Source organism: Macaca mulatta, chromosome 16 (genome assembly GCF_049350105.2).
Source record: "Macaca mulatta isolate MMU2019108-1 chromosome 16, T2T-MMU8v2.0, whole genome shotgun sequence".
Classification (NCBI taxonomy): Eukaryota; Metazoa; Chordata; class Mammalia; order Primates; family Cercopithecidae; genus Macaca; species Macaca mulatta.
Genome location: NC_133421.1, coordinates 69,045,208 through 69,060,642, shown reverse-complemented (window position 1 = coordinate 69,060,642; position 15,435 = coordinate 69,045,208). Strand labels below are relative to the sequence as shown.

At 43.1% G+C, this 15,435-nt stretch overlaps 1 protein-coding gene and 1 long non-coding RNA gene across 4 annotated transcripts; one reads left to right on the top strand and one right to left on the bottom strand.

The window, feature by feature from the left end:
* The first annotated feature begins 99 nt into the window (after positions 1-99).
* Positions 100-14,768, top strand: CCDC43 (coiled-coil domain containing 43). Of its 3 annotated transcripts, none has more exons than XM_001114705.5 (5): positions 100-333; positions 6,611-6,698; positions 8,462-8,597; positions 10,530-10,588; positions 12,847-14,768. In XM_001114705.5, exons 1-5 carry the CDS (start codon positions 124-126, stop codon positions 13,032-13,034), a joined length of 681 nt encoding a protein of 226 aa, XP_001114705.4. In that variant the 5' UTR covers positions 100-123; the 3' UTR covers positions 13,035-14,768. The 3 variants fall into 3 exon arrangements, with proteins under 3 accessions (XP_001114705.4, XP_077828225.1, XP_014975364.3); XM_077972099.1 differs by having other exon boundaries at positions 10,521-10,588; XM_015119878.3 differs by lacking the exon at positions 10,530-10,588.
* On the bottom strand, positions 130-2,064 carry LOC144335787 (uncharacterized). Its single transcript, XR_013406946.1, has 2 exons — positions 1,781-2,064; positions 130-1,472 (listed from the first exon to the last, which is right to left on the bottom strand). It is a non-coding gene; the product is annotated as an uncharacterized LOC144335787 (long non-coding RNA).
* Positions 14,769-15,435: the final 667 nt, after the last annotated feature.

The following is a 15,435-nucleotide window of genomic DNA, read 5'->3' as shown; positions in this document are numbered from 1 at the left end:
GGGATGCGCTCTCTGCACATACGGCCCTGGGCTCCCTCTTCAGGCATGCGCCGTGGACCTGCGGCGCGGCCCGTCAGGCAGTGCGGTAGGCGCCCCAGGGGCTGGCAGGACCCTGACCCCAAGATGGCGGCGCCCAGCGAAGTGGCCGCGGTAGCCCCTGGCGAAGGCGATGGCGGAGGCGGAGGCGGCGGGTTTGGCTCCTGGCTGGACGGACGGTTGGAGGCACTGGGAGTGGACCGAGCCGTTTACGGAGCCTACATCTTGGGTGTCCTGCGGGAGGAGGAGGAAGAAGAGAAGCTGGACGCTCTTCAGGGGATCCTCTCTGCTTTCCTGGTGAGTAGCCTGGACACATTCCTACAGCCTCTGGCCAGCATCTGAGGACCTGTCAGTACTTTGCACCCACCGTCCCCTACCGGGTATCCCAGAGGCTCAGTGGTCTCACCTGGGAGAGGTATACTCCTCTGCTATCTGGGCGGCGGGGGAAGGAGGTTGCTCCCCAACCAGGTGTGGGAAGCCTGAAAGCTGCAGGTACACAGAGAGGAAGGAAGGGCTTTTTCATATTCTTGGGGACAAGGCCCTCTCCGATGCTTGTGAGTGAGCCCAGGAGGGTTCTTCCGAAGGCATTGAGATGTCATAATGGGAATGTTATCATAAATATCTGACGACCAATTCCATTTCCATCCGTTTACAGTGTTCACTGGGGGTATTAAAATGCTCTTGGCAGGTCTGTGCCTATTACAAGGCAGTTCCCAGGGCCGTCCCATGACAAAAGCCTGCAGGAAGTGCCCTTTTGATTCTTATTTGGATGTAGGAGTCCGTAAAAGGTAAGCTGGTGGTAGAAGTCTTTTCATGCCCACGCAGAACTGAAGCAAACGTCGTGCTTGATCCATTACGGTATTTACAGTAATCATTGGTGGTGGGAAGGAGGGTATGAGAGAGATCAGAGCTTTAACGAAGAGAGACAAACTCAGTCGTTAGCCCATTAGAAGCAAGGTATTCAGAAATGTGTACTTTAAGCTATGTTTACATAGTAAGTCACCCAGATGTCCACTTTTTCAACCTATCATTTCTGCTGCCTTCATCTTCACTTCCCACACCTCCAACATACACACTTATTAGACTGGTTATTACAGATTAAATTGGTTGCAGGTGCTACCTGTGGCTGTCTAACAAATTGTTTCCTTTTAAATACAAGCTTAAAAATAAAATTTACTTGAATCATCACTAAATGCTGTAGAAGCTAGAGTTGCCTCTGCATTCATGGATTAGAGGAGATCCTGGATACCTAACTGCTACTGTGAGAGCCACCTGTCTGTCCATCAAAGGCTTTATCCTCTGGCATTTATTACAATGAACAGGTTAGGAAAATGGATTCTTTGTTATTCTCAAAATGAATTTTGAGAGGCTAGTAATAAAGAGAATCAAAATGTACTATGAGATGGGCACAGTGGCTCATGCTTGTAATCTCACCACTTTGGGAGGCTGAGGCAGGTGGATTGCTTGAGGCCAAGATTTCCAGACCAGACTGGGCAACATAGCAAGACCCTGTCTCTACAAAAAAATTTAAAAAATTAGCCGGGTATGGTGGTGCATACCTGTAGTCCCAGCTACTCAGGAGTCTGAAGTGGGAGGATCACTTGAACCTAGGCGGTTGTGGCTGCAGTGAGCTGTGATTGTGCCACTGCACTCCAGCTTGGGTGACAGAGTAAGACCTTGTCAATTTTTTTTTCTCTAAGAAAATAGGGCCGGGCGCGGTGGCTCAAGCCTGTAATCCCAGCACTTTGGGAGGCCGAGACGGGCGGATCACGAGGTCAGGAGTTCGAGACCATCCTGGCTAACACGGTGAAACCCCGTCTCTACTAAAAAATACAAAAAAACAACTAGCCGGGCGAGGTGGTGGGCGCCTGTAGTCCCGGCTACTCGGGAGGCTGAGGCAGGAGAATGGCGTAAAAACCCGGGAGGCGGAGCTTGCAGTGAGCTGAGATCCGGCCACTGCACTCTACCCTGGGCGACACAGCGAGACTCCGTCTCAAAAAAAAAAAAAAAAAAAAAAAAAGAAAAACAGGCCGGGCGCGGTGGCTCAAGCCTGTAATCCCAGCACTTTGGGAGGCCGAGACGGGCGGATCACGAGGTCAGGAGATCGAGACCATCCTGGCTAACACGGTGAAACCCCGTCTCTATTAAGAAATACAAAAAAAAAAACTAGCCGGGCGAGGTGGCGGGCGCCTGTAGTCCCAGCTACTCGGGAGGCTGAGGCCGGAGAATGGCGTGAACCCGGGAGGCGGAGCTTGCAGTGAGCTGAGATCCGGCCACTGCACTCCAGCCTGGGTGACAGAGCGAGACTCTGTCTCAAAAAAAAAAATAATAATAATAATTACTATAAATATATATAGATATAAATATACATATACATACCTCATTTTTTTTTAAAGGGTAGAAGGCAGAAAACATTTTCAAATCCAAAAGTGTTTCATGAAAGCGGAAACAAGTGCTAGGAAAAAATCACTCACATTTGGTGGAAGCAGTTCATAGATTGGGTACATGGTTGAAACATAACACTAGTGCAGCTGTCCCAGATTCTTCTGGCAGTAACCCATTTGAGTTCCAGAGCCTCTTCTGGCAAGATTGGCTTATAAATGGGAAAACTTTAACACAGCTTGTGAGGCAGCTCGGAAGTTCACTGGAAATACAAGACAGTGGAATCAATTCTTTTTTTGGACCACAACATTACAGATTACAGGGGGAAAGAGTAGGAGGCAAGCAATTTAAGTTAGTTTTTATTTACGGCTGGGAAGTTTCTAAACACTCCATGAAGCTGTTGAAATGACTTTGATACTTCTTGGTACCAACTTCTTGATCAGTCCATCATCATTTGGAGCTGTTTCTGTTGATAAAGGTAAACATTAGTTTTCCTTTTTTTCTTTTTTAAGAGACAGAATCTCGCTCTGTTATAGTAATGTGATTATAACTCACTGTACCCTTGAATGACTGGACTCAAGCAATCCTCCCCCCCCACCGTCAGCCTCCCAAGTTGCTAGGACTACTGGCACCTGCCATCACATATCATGCCTGGCTCACTTTTTTTTTATGTTTTATGTTTTATTTTTTGAGACAGAGTCTCACTCTGTCACCCAGGCTGGAGTGCAGTGGCAAGATCTCGGCTCACTGTAACTTCTCCTCCTGGGTTCAAGTGATTCTCAGCCTCCCAAGTAGCTGGGATTACAGGCATACGCCACCATGCCTGGCTAATTTTTGTATTTTTAGTAGAAATGGGGTTTCACCATGTTGACCAGGCTGGTCTCAAACTCCTGACCTCAAGTGATCCACCCACCTCAGTCTTCCAAAGTTCTGGGACTATAGGTGTGAGCCACCATGCCCAGCCATGCCTGGCTAATTAAAAAAATTTTTTTTTTTTTGTAGAGACAGGGTTTTGCCATGTTACCCAGGGTGGTCTTATGCTCCTGGACTCAAGAGATCCTCCTGCCTTGGCCTCCCAAAGTGCTGGGATTACAGATGTGAGCCTCTGTGCTTGACTTGGGCTAGGATTTAATATGAGGAATTAAGAAGTTTGTTAGCAATAATCTGAGGTAAAATTCAAGAACAGTGGCATATAGTTAGGAGCAAATAAACAGTAAACAAAAGCTTTCTATCGTCCTTCTCTTCAACAGTACTTGTATTGGTTGATTGATTGATTTATCAAATTTTTATTGATGGATTACTGTATGCCAGGCACTGCCCTAAGTGCTTGGGGCACTTCAAGGAATAAAACAGATAGAAATTCCTGCCCTCATGTGGTTACATTCCAGCACGGAAAAGCATTACTAGTAAATTATATAGTATGTTACAAAGTGATAAGTGCTAGGGAAAAAGGAGTATTGTAAGTAGGATAAACTTTCCTCTTAGTGCCTTGGACATAGCAGACACCTTCTGTGTAAATAAATGAAGGAATGGATGATTGAACTACTTTGATTTGGATGAGGAGACTGAGGAAATAAACCACTTTGTCCTCTAAGAGTTCTTGTTCTCTTTTGCCTCTCTGCTGCTCCTTTTCCTGCCATTCTTTTTCTTTTGGTGGGGGATTTTAAAAGAGCTATACCAGTTTCTCATCCTTTTTTCCTTTTCTCTTCCTTTGCTTTTCTTGCTGGTGGGGTTTGGGGAAAACCCATGAACTATTGAAACTCTGGACCAAGTAAGTTCTGTGTGTCTAGCATATATGCTAAAAGGATGCAGGGCAGAGGAAGAAATCCTTTGTTGGGTACAAAATAAGGATATACATAATAAGTCTGTGTTCTGACTCTCCACTTTTCTTTGGGAGATGGTATATATAATGGTTAAAAACATGGGCTCGGCCAGGCGCGGTGGCTCACACCTGTAATCCCAGCACTTTGGGAGGCCAAGGTGGGCGGATCACAAGGTCAGGAGATCAAGACCATCCTGGCTAACATGGTGAAACCCCGTCTGTACTGAAAATACAAAAAATTAGCCGGGCATGGTGGTGGGCACCTGTAGTCCCAGTTCAGAAGGCTGAGGCAGGATAATGGCGTGAACTTGGGAGGCAGAGCTTGCATTGAACCGAGATTGCGCCACTGTGCTCCAGCCTGGGCAACAGAGTGAGACTCCGTCTCACAAAAAAAAAAAAAAAAAAAAAAAAAAAAAAAAAGCATGGGCTCTAAGCCAAACTGCTGGGGTTCAAATTGTGTTTAATCCATTATTACTTGTAAGACCTTGGGCAAGGTAATTAACCTCTGTGCTTTGGTTTCTTCTTCTGTAAATTGAGAGTAAAACTTAATGGCATTATTTTAAGAATTTAGAGTTCTCATGTAAAGCTTTTAGAACAGTGCCTGGCACATGGTAGGTGCTTAATAAATGTGAACGCTGACAGCTTGCCCTGAGAGGCAGAACGTGAAGGTGGGGAATGCAGCCGTAATGAAGATGGAGGGAAATGCTCGTGTTTATTAGATGCCTGCTCTTTGACAAGTAGGGTAGGCATATATATACATTTTCATTTATCCTCAGTAAAATCCTGGGAGAATGTGAAGATCACAAAGTTAAGAAACTTCCTCACAGATCCAGGATCTGAACTTAAGTATCTCTAACACTAAAGACAAGATTTTTGTTATACCATGCTGAGGAGGGAGATTGGTTGGTACACAGAATATGTATGCTTCTCTAAAATGGACAGCGGGAAGGCTGGACAAGAGACCATTTCCTCATGTATCTCCTCTTTATTATATGTCAGCAAGCTAATGGATATGATCTAGCATGAAAGTTGATAACCTTAGGGAAGGTTCTGAATTGTATACATCAGCCAAGGAATATTTCACAGAGGAGTTTTGACTTAGGGAACAGGTTTTTGCTCCAAAAGAATTGGAGGTGGATGGGAAAAGGGAAGATTGTTGATCAAAGGGTACAAAATTGCAGTTAGACAGAAGGAATATAGTGATCTGTTACATAGAATGGTGAGTATAATAAGTAATAATCGACTGGATATGGTGGCTCAGGCCTGTAATCCCAACACTTTGGGGGGCCAAGATGGGAGGATTGCTTGAGGTCAGGAGTTGGAGACCAGTCTGGGTAAGATAGTGAGACCCCATCTCTTAAAAAAAACAACAAACAAACACTCAATTAGCCAGGTGTGGTAGCACATGCTTGCAGTCCTAGCTACTTGAGAGGCTGAGGCAGGAGGATTGCTTGAGCCCAGGAGTTTGAGGTTACAGTGAGCTGTGATTGCACCACTGCACTCCAACCTGGGTAACAGAGTGAGACCCTGTCTCTAAAAAGTAATAATAATAAATAAAAAATAATGCATTGTATACTTCAAAATTACTAAAAGAGTACATTTCAAATGTTTTCTTTCTTTTTTTTTGAGATGGAGTTTCACTCTGTCTCCCAGGCTGGAGTGCAGTGGCACGATCTCGGCTCACTACAACCTCTGCCTCCTGGGTTCAAGTTATTCTTGTGCCTCAGCCTCCTGAGTATTGTGATTACAGGCATGTGCCACCACACCCGGCTAATTTTTGTATTTTTACTAGAGACGGGGTTTCACCACGTTGGCCAGGCTGGTCTCAAACTCCCAGCTTCAAGTGATCCACCCTCCTCAGTCTCCCAAAGTGCTGGGATTACAGGTGTGAGCCACTGCACCCAGCCTTAAATGTTTTCATCACCCAAAAAATGAGAAATATGTGAGGTAATAGATCTGTTAGTTAGCTTGATTTAATTATTCTACAATGTGAACATATATTGAGACATCACAGGGTACCCTACATATATATGTAATATATACAGTTATTATTTGTCAATTAAAAATAAAATAAATAAAATATTTTAACAGAGAATAAGGAAGGCTGCCCTGAGTTGGTATGAATCTTCCCTTGGAGCTTATCAGGATGGAGTGGCTGTTCTTGATGTAGGAGGTGTGGGTTTTGGGACACACAAGCAGGATTAATTCTGTGTCCAGAGCCTCAGAAAAGAAACATACTCTATTGTGGCTCCCAGACTCTTTCATAATTTCACAGCAAGGAGAGCTGTGCTTTCTTCATAGGCTTTTTTGAGGTTGTTATTGTTTTTGAGGGCTCCTTCAGGAAATTAATTGGTCTGCTTTTCCAACTAGGAAGAAGATTCCCTCCTTAATATCTGCAAGGAGATTGTGGAACGATGGTCAGAAACTCAGAATGTTGTCACCAAAGTGAAAAAAGAAGGTAGAGTCAGAGTTTCTATGTTTAACCTCCAGAGCATTTTCCGGCAGCCTTGACTGTATAGCTGTTAGGGAGAGATATTTTCATTTTCCCCTTGGATGCTCATTTTCCCAAAGATAGTGCACACTGGCAAACACCCAGCAGCCTGTGTTAACTCTTTACTGAACACTGGCTTCCTTTTCTTTTTTTGTATTTTTCCATTTCAACTGACCACAGTTATCTTCATTGTATTTTTTCACTTTTTGTTTTTCATCTTCTTTCCACTGCTTCTTGTAGATTTGCATTGCAGGTATAGAGTCAACTATATTTTTACCACTTCCTACTTTTTTCATGTTGTCTCTTTTTTTGAGGCAGAGTCTTGCTGTGTCACCCAGGCTGGAGTGCAATGGTGTAATCTCGGTTCACTGTAACTGCTGCCTCCCAGGTTCAAGCGATTCTCATGCCTCAGCCTCGTGAGTACCTGGGACTACAGGCGCATGCCACCATGCCTGGCTAAATTTTGTGTTTTTAGTAGAGATGGGGGTTTCACCATGTTGACCAGGCTGGTCTTGAACTCCTGACCTCGTGTGATCCGCCCACCTCAGCCTCCCAAAGTGCTGAGATTACAGGCGTGAGCTACTGCGCCCTGCCTCATGTTGTCATTTCATAACACAAATTATGGTTGGTATTTGGCTTTATTCAGCTAAACACTTTATCCTTTAAAATGGAAAAGAAATGGGCGAATATGCTCACCGCTAGGATGGTAGGTTAGCTACAGAAAACTCAAAACATAAAAGCCAAATTTGGAAAGATTCTGAACTCTGTACACTGTTGGTTCTCAGTTTGGGCTGTATATTAGAATCACTTAATGTACCTGGGTTAGGGCCCAGGCATTTGTATTTTTTAAAAGCTCCTATAGGTGATTCTGTGATTCTTTTTTTTTTTTTTTTTTTGAGACGGAGTCTCGCTCTGTCGCCCAGGCTGGAGTGCAGTGGCCGGATCTCGGCTCACTGCAAGCTCCGCCTCCCAGGTTCCCGCCATTCTCCTGCCTCAGCCTCCCGAGTAGCTGGGACTACAGGCGCCGCCACCTCGCCCGGCTAGTTTTTTGTATTTTTTAGTAGAGACGGGGTTTCACCGTGCTAGCCAGGATGGTCTCGATCTCCTGACCTCGTGATCCGCCCGTCTCGGCCTCCCAAAGTGCTGGGATTACAGGCTTGAGCCACCGCGCCAGGCCTCCTATAGGTGATTCTAATGTGCAGCCAAATGTGAGAACTACTATTTTACACCATTGCTTCCTTTTCTTGAGAATGGAGAACTTACTAGTTGATTTTATTTTATGGTATGCCAAAATATTCTTAATCTAAGAATTCTACCTGGCATAATCAGAAACATAAATGGGACCAGCTTAAGTTGATTTTAGATTCCTGCTTAGGTTTTTGAGATGCCAGGGGGAGGAAGTTGAGTGTTTAGAGGCTTAGTTTTCTGTGGTTCTAATGCAGTGCTTTTCAACCTTTTTTTTTTTTTTTTTTTTAAGGCAGCAGAATTTCAGTATATGAAACAAGTAAAATCAGGGCTGCTCTGATTGAAGATGGATACAAAGCTTGGCCTGCATGGCCTTTCCTTTCCTTTCTCAATGGCCCTGAGCCATGTCCTTTGAACTGCCAGGCTCTAAGGAGGCAGCAGATACCAATGTCTTTAGTACAAGTGCTGCCTGTGTGGACTAGTGGTTCAGTGAGCTTGTTCTCTCTCATACATCCTTGTTCTTCCTTCCTTCCACCACCTCCCAGATGAAGTACAGGCCATTGCCACCCTAATTGAGAAGCAGGCACAAATTGTGGTAAAGCCAAGGATGGTGTCAGAAGAGGAGAAGCAGAGAAAAGCTGCCCTCCTGGCCCAGTATGCTGATGTGACAGATGAAGAGGAATATCCTTTCTGGAGTCTCGGTACCATTCCCTAAAGCTCAAGCCAGACATATTTGTGGGTTTACAGTGACCTTTGGCAAGTTGCTAATCCTCCTCTGTAGCTTAATTTTCCCCTCTAAAATGCCAGTAATCTATAGCCCTTTGTGGGTATGTGGAGTGATACTCGATTAGTTGATACTGGACTTATATTTTTCTTTTTTTTTTTTTTTGAGGCGGAGTCTTGCTCTGTCGCCCAGGCTGGAGTGCAGTGGCGCGATCTCGGCTCACTGCAAGCTCCGCCTCCCGGGTTCCCGCCATTCTCCTGCCTCAGCCTCCCGAGTAGCTGGGACTACAGGCGCCGCCACCACGCCTGGCTAATTTTTTTGTATTTTTAGTGGAGACGGGGTTTCATTGTGTTAGCCAGGATGGTCTCGATCTCCTGACCTCGTGATCCGCCCGTCTCGGCCTCCCAAAGTGCTGGGATTACAGGCTTGAGCCACCGCGCCCGGCCTGGACTTATATTTTTCAACACACAATCAGTATATTCCAGAAAACTATGGTGTAAAACAAATAATGTCTTAATAGTTCATTTATATTGTGCTTTCAGAAAATACAATATAGCTGTAATTCTTTATATTCATATAATACTTTTTTATACAGTGTAGTATAATCCATCTTTATGTTCTTTCCCAGTCATTAAGGGAACTGAGACACCAACAGATGAACGGGTGATCAGAGGCATTCAGAAGATTAGTGGCAAAACCAGGACTAGAACCTGGGTATTTTTGGGTGCAAGATTCTCTAAATTTAGAGCAGTTTGACTCTTTTCTTTCTTATGTGACCAGGTAGTTAAAAGTAAGGCTGAACCCCTAAAGTAATACCAGAATAAATCTGGAATTTGGGAACTGTGCAAAAAGAAAGTGTTGCCAGTAGGGGCAGGTTTAGTTCCCTGTGAATTTCATACTTATTTAGGAAATGCTTTGCTTACTGAGCCTACTTGAAGTATGTGGCATATTATGCAGCGGACATCATACCAGAAATGTCAGCTGTGTAATCACTAGTTTAGGAAAGAATTCTTGGGCTCTTTGGAGCCAGTTTCTCTCTTTTTATTTATTTATTTGTTTTTATTATTATTATTTTTTTAATCTTTTTTGAGATGGAGTCTCACTCTGTCACCTAGGCTGGAGTGCAGTGGCACAATCTTGGCTCATTGCAACCTCTACCTCCCGGGTTCAAGCTATTCTCCTGCCTCAGCCTCCAGAGTAGCTGGGACTATAGGCGCGTGCCACCACACACAGCTAATTTTTCGTATTTTTAGTAGAGACAGGGTTTCAGCATGTTAGCCAGGCTGGTCTCAATCTCCTGACCTCATGATCTGCCTGCCTCGCCCTCCCAAAGTGCTGGGGTTACAAGCGTGAGCCACCATGCCCGGCCTCTCTTCTGAGTTTTTCTTATGAGTTTTCTTGCCAGGGTTGGCAGATCTATGGTTCTGGTGACATAATTTCTCATCTTGAGCTAGAAAAGAAATTTTAAAGCAGTAGTTCTCCTGGAGGACTTGTTAAAACACAGATTGCTGGGTTTCACCCACAATTTAGTAGGTTTGGCATAGGTCCCAAGAATGTGTATTTCTAATACATTCCTGGGGGTTTTGTGAACCACACTTTGAGAACCACTGTTTAGAGGTCATCTGGCTTCCAGGTAATGTGGCAATCCACCCAGACCACTTAAGTTTCTTTTCAGCCTCCAAGAAAAGGACCTTATGGAAGATACATCAATCTTTCCTAAGTTGAGGTTTCCAAAGATGAATCTCCTGGGTTTATCGCCATATCCCTGAGAATGTGCTCCCTCCATTCAGTGTGCTTTTCCTACTTACCAGTCTATTGAATGTTTTCTAATGTTAGGTTGGGATGTGCCAACTGTTGTTTTCCATCTGACTTTCCTTAACATCACTTACTGAAGCAGATGAGAAGGATGATTCAGGTGCTACCACAATGAACATTGGTTCTGACAAACGTATCCTTCTGGGTCCCTCCCCATGTGTTTCTCCATAGAGTCCTCTTGAGATCAGTTTTTATTTTGCAGTCATTGCTGGCAGCTCCCTTTTACCTTCAGGAACGTATGTCATGCTAGCATTGGAAGCCCCATTCCTAGGACAGTCCTAGATAGTCAGTTTAGCAAGAACTTTCCCCAGAGAAAACACTTTAACAAGTACTGTAAAGGGATTAGTTTGGAGGAAGGATTTCTAAGGGAAAATAAAAATCTGTACTTCCTGTATATAGGAATATAGCTCTGAGTTGCCCAGCATTATGGAGAAAATTAAAATAATATTGAGGTCAGGCATGATGGCTTACACCTGTAGTCCTGGCACTTTAGGAAGCTGAGACGGGTAGATCGTTTGAGCCCAGGAGTTCGAGACCAGCCTGGGCAACATGGTGAAACCCTGTCTCTACTAAAAAAAAAAAAATACAAAACATTAGCCAGGTGTGGTGGCACGTGCCTGAGGCTGAGTTGGGAGAATCACCTGAGCCCAGGAAGTCAAGGCTGCATTGAGCCAAGATCTTGCCACTGCACTCTGGCCTGGGATATGGGAGTGAAACTGTGTCTCAAAAAATAATAAAATAATGTTGAAATTTTCTCTTTTTCCTCAAAAACCTTATGATTTGTCAGATAATACAAACACTAAACACTTTTTTTTTCTTTTTTTTTGAGACAGAGTCTCGCTCTGTTGCCCAGGCTGGAGTGCAGTGGTGTGATCTCGGCTCACTGCAGCCTCCGCTTCCTGGGTTAAAGTGATTCTCCTGCCTCAGCCTCCTGAGTAGCTGGGACTACAGGTGCGCGCCACCATGACTGGCTAATTTTTGTATTTTTAGTAGAGACGAGGTTTCGCCATGTTAGCCAGGATGTTCTTCATCTCCTTGACCTTGTGATCTGCCCACCTCAGCCTCCCAAAGTACCGGGATTACAGGCGTGAGCCACCGTACCCGGCCCACAAACACCAAACACTTTAAGCTAAAAATATGGACATATTGAAACATTTGTGCTGATGGCTGGGCACAAGGGCTCACACTTATAATCCCAGCACTTTGGGAGGCCGAGGTGGGAGGATCACTTGAGTCCAGGAGTTCAAGACCAGCCTGGCAGCATAGTGAGACCCTGTCTGTACAAGGAAAAAAATATATATATTAAAAATTAGCCAGGCTTTGTGGTACACATCTGTACTCCTAGCTACTCAGGAGAAAACCTTATCTAGTATTAACAGGTTTTGTTTTTAAAGTTTTAAGAAATAAAGGGTAAAGTTTTTGGCATTTCCCCTATTGTTTACATGGTCAAAAGGAAAATCCCAATCACTTCTAGTTACAAAATGTGCCATGTTTTGGTGGTGTGGGCAATCAGATTATTATAGTTGATGACTGTTGTTAAACTCATTTTCTTTTTTTTTGAGATGGAGTCTCACTGTGTCACCAGGTTGGAGTGCAGTGGCGTGATCTCGGCTCACTGCAACCTCTGCCTCTCAGGTTCAAGCGATTCTGCCTTAGCCTCCTGAGTAGCTGGGACTACAGATGTGTGCCACCATGCCTGGCTAATTGTTTGTGTTTTTAGTAGAGACCTGTTAGCCAGGATGGTCTCGATCTCCTGACCTCATGATCTACCTGCCTCAGCCTCCCAAAGTGCTGGGATTACAGGTGTGAGCCACTGCGCCCAGCCTAAACTCATTTTCTATATCTCATAAATCCAGTGTTTATGGTTATTAGAACGTGGTTTTCACTTCAACTTTAGTAGTCTAGGAACAAAAGCAAATTGATAAAGTTTAATAAGGTTAAACATCTTATTTAACTCTTTTCAGGCATTTTAACAGTGCCAAGTACATAAACATTTAGCCAGTTACATTACTACTCTGTTCACCAAAACTAGCCTTGATTCTCTAATATTCTGCCATTGAATGATAAAAGTACTTAATCTAGAATGAAATTTCATTTCAATGAAATATTTTGTTTTCTTAATTTTTGTTTCTTTGATAAAATATTTTAAAATTCATGTTTAGATAAATCTGAGTAACAGTTTTATTCCAAAGGACATTTCAAAACTTTTGTAATATAACTTTAGGATTTCTCTGTTAGACCAAGGATAAACGTAAGGGTTTTTTTTTTAAAGACTAGGACTAGGTAAAGACCATTCAGGACTCAGCAGGTGGAGAGAGGATAAGTATAATGAAGAAAGACAGCAGATGTGATCTGTGTGATCTGTACCCTAATCCCTTAACTCACCTGTAGTTCTGTTCCGAAACACCAATGTGGAAGATGTCCTTAATGCCCGAAAACTGGAGCGAGACTCACTTCGGGATGAGTCCCAAAGGAAGAAGGAACAGGACAAGCTGCAGAGGGAGAGAGACAAACTAGCCAAGCAGGAGCGCAAGGAAAAGGAAAAGAAAAGGACACAGAGAGGGGAGCGAAAGCGATAACCTTGGCCTACTCTATTCTTCCCCTCCATGAACTTATTATCAAAGGGAGAACTGGTTGTGTATTTAAGAGAAATGAGAGTGCATTGCAAAATAGTTTTCCAAGGCATTTCCCCTATTGTTTACATGGTCAAAAGGAAAATCACAATCACTTCTAATTACAAAATGTGCTATGTTTTGGTGGGGTGGGCAATCAGATTATTATAGTTGATAACTGTACCAAAGATCTGGAATGGGGGCCACCTTTATATTTTAATACTGAAGTCCTGTGCTCCTTTTGGCCACTTTAAAAAGTCTTCCCTCACCTTGGATAAATAGCAGGAGGATTCATAAAGCTAACAGTTTTCATCCTGAAGGAGCAGAAACATAATCAATCCCTCCCTGAGATAAAATGTGGGCATGCACATTGCTTTGGAGGCAGTATTCAGCTGTTAAGTGTAGTATTGTTTTATGGCTGAAATAGAAAGCTAATGAAGAGCCCTACCTGGATCCATATTTTATGTTAACATGGCAGCAGAACTAGGAAAATGGGAAGAAATTATTTGGCGGGTGTTCTAGATCTGATTTTTTTTTTTTTTTAAGTTTCAGCCTATGGGAGGAAAAGAGGTACCTTTTAAAATAGAGATAGTTACATGTTTTCCCTCATCTAGGCTGTGTCACTATTGGGTGCAAGGATATCATTGTTGGCTAGATTCATTCTGTATAATCATGTATCCTCTTGAGTGCTGGTAGATATTTTAATCCTGATTTTTCCCTAAAACATGAGTATTAAGAAATTATAATTCCTGGTTTAGAGAAACTGGAGAAATCACCCTTTTAAGGAAGAAACACTGGAAATCTCTGCTAACACCAAGATATTTAAGAGTGTACATAGTAGGTGCTCAACAAATTTATTGAATGAATGAGTGAATGGAAAAACTGGGAGAATCAAAAGTGAGCAGAAGCTCTCCATTTCTACTTCTGTCACAAACCACATTAAATTGTAAACAAGGCCCTTCTCCACTTCAGGCAGCAGATTGTCTAGAAGCTAAGGACGGCAATTTCTCTGACAAGACAAAGTAGATAGTTTATACCAGGGGTTGGCAAACTACTGCCCACGGGCCGAATTTGGCCCAGTCTGTTTTTGTATGGTGCAAACTAAAAATGATTTTTACTGTTTTTTGGTTTTTTTTTTTGAGACAGAGTCTTGCTCTGTTGCCCAGGCTGGAGTGCAGTGGCGCAATCTCAGCTCACTGCAAGCTCCGCCTCCCGGGTTCACGCCATTCTCCTGCCTCAGCCTCCCAAATAGCTGGGACTACAGGCGCCCACCACCACACCCGGCTAATTTTTTTGTATTTGTAGTAGAGACGGGGTTTCACTGTGTTAGCCAGGATGGTCTCGATCTCCTGACCTCATGATCCACCCGCCTTGGCCTCCCAAAGTGCTGGGATTACAGGCGTGAGCCACCGCGCCTGGCCGATTTTTACATTTTTAAAGAGTTATAAAAGAAAAAATAATGTGGTCTGTAAAACCTAAAATATTTACTACCTGGCCTGTTGGAGGAAAAGTTTGCCAATCTCTGTTTTATACCATTAACTATGAGATTAACAAAAACTTTTACCTTTGTGCAGAAGGTTAAGAAAAAAAGCATGGTTAAGGAAAAGGAGATGTGTTACCTGTTTATACACTCCTATAACTGTGGCATTGCAAAAAATAAAAATAACCACCTTTAAAAAAAATAAATCTTATTTAAATTGCTGTCTTCTGACTTATTTTGATTCCTTCTACTTACCCATGGAAATGAAATATGTGTGAGTAGTTACTTAGGAATGCGATGATTTTTATTTTATGCTTTGTTTAGATTAGCCCTATAACTTACATTCCACTAATGGAATCTCTTCCTAGAATCCATAAATTCCCCTTCTCAATTTTCCTTTTTGTGAAGTAGGAATTAGATCAGAAAGATTAGCATGTTTTTTGGAACATCAGGAAACTGGCTTTGAAGTCCTTTGAAGTACTATTACAGTCTTAGTCCTTTATGTGGTGGTAGTGATAGGGTATGATAGAGCCTATTTTAATTTAGTAATCCTTATTTTGGGATTTTGGGTTGTTCTCACCTTGATTTTTGTCACTGAAGTAGTCAGGTTATATCCACGGTCCCCTGAAGGGTACTTGTTTCAATTTGTTAGTAGTCAGTTCTTTCTTCTGGGACTCTACTATGTATGTCACAGTTAAGTATACTCTCAAACTAATGCTTAAACAGAAAAAAGAGGATCAACTCATTAGGCTTTGAGTTTAGTTATCCACTTGACTCAGGTGCTAATAAATCCTTTACATCTAAAATGTTCAGTATTGCAAAGGGCAAATTTTTTTGTTTGTTTTTTGAGACAGATCACTCTGTCACCCAGTCTGGAGTGCAGTGGCG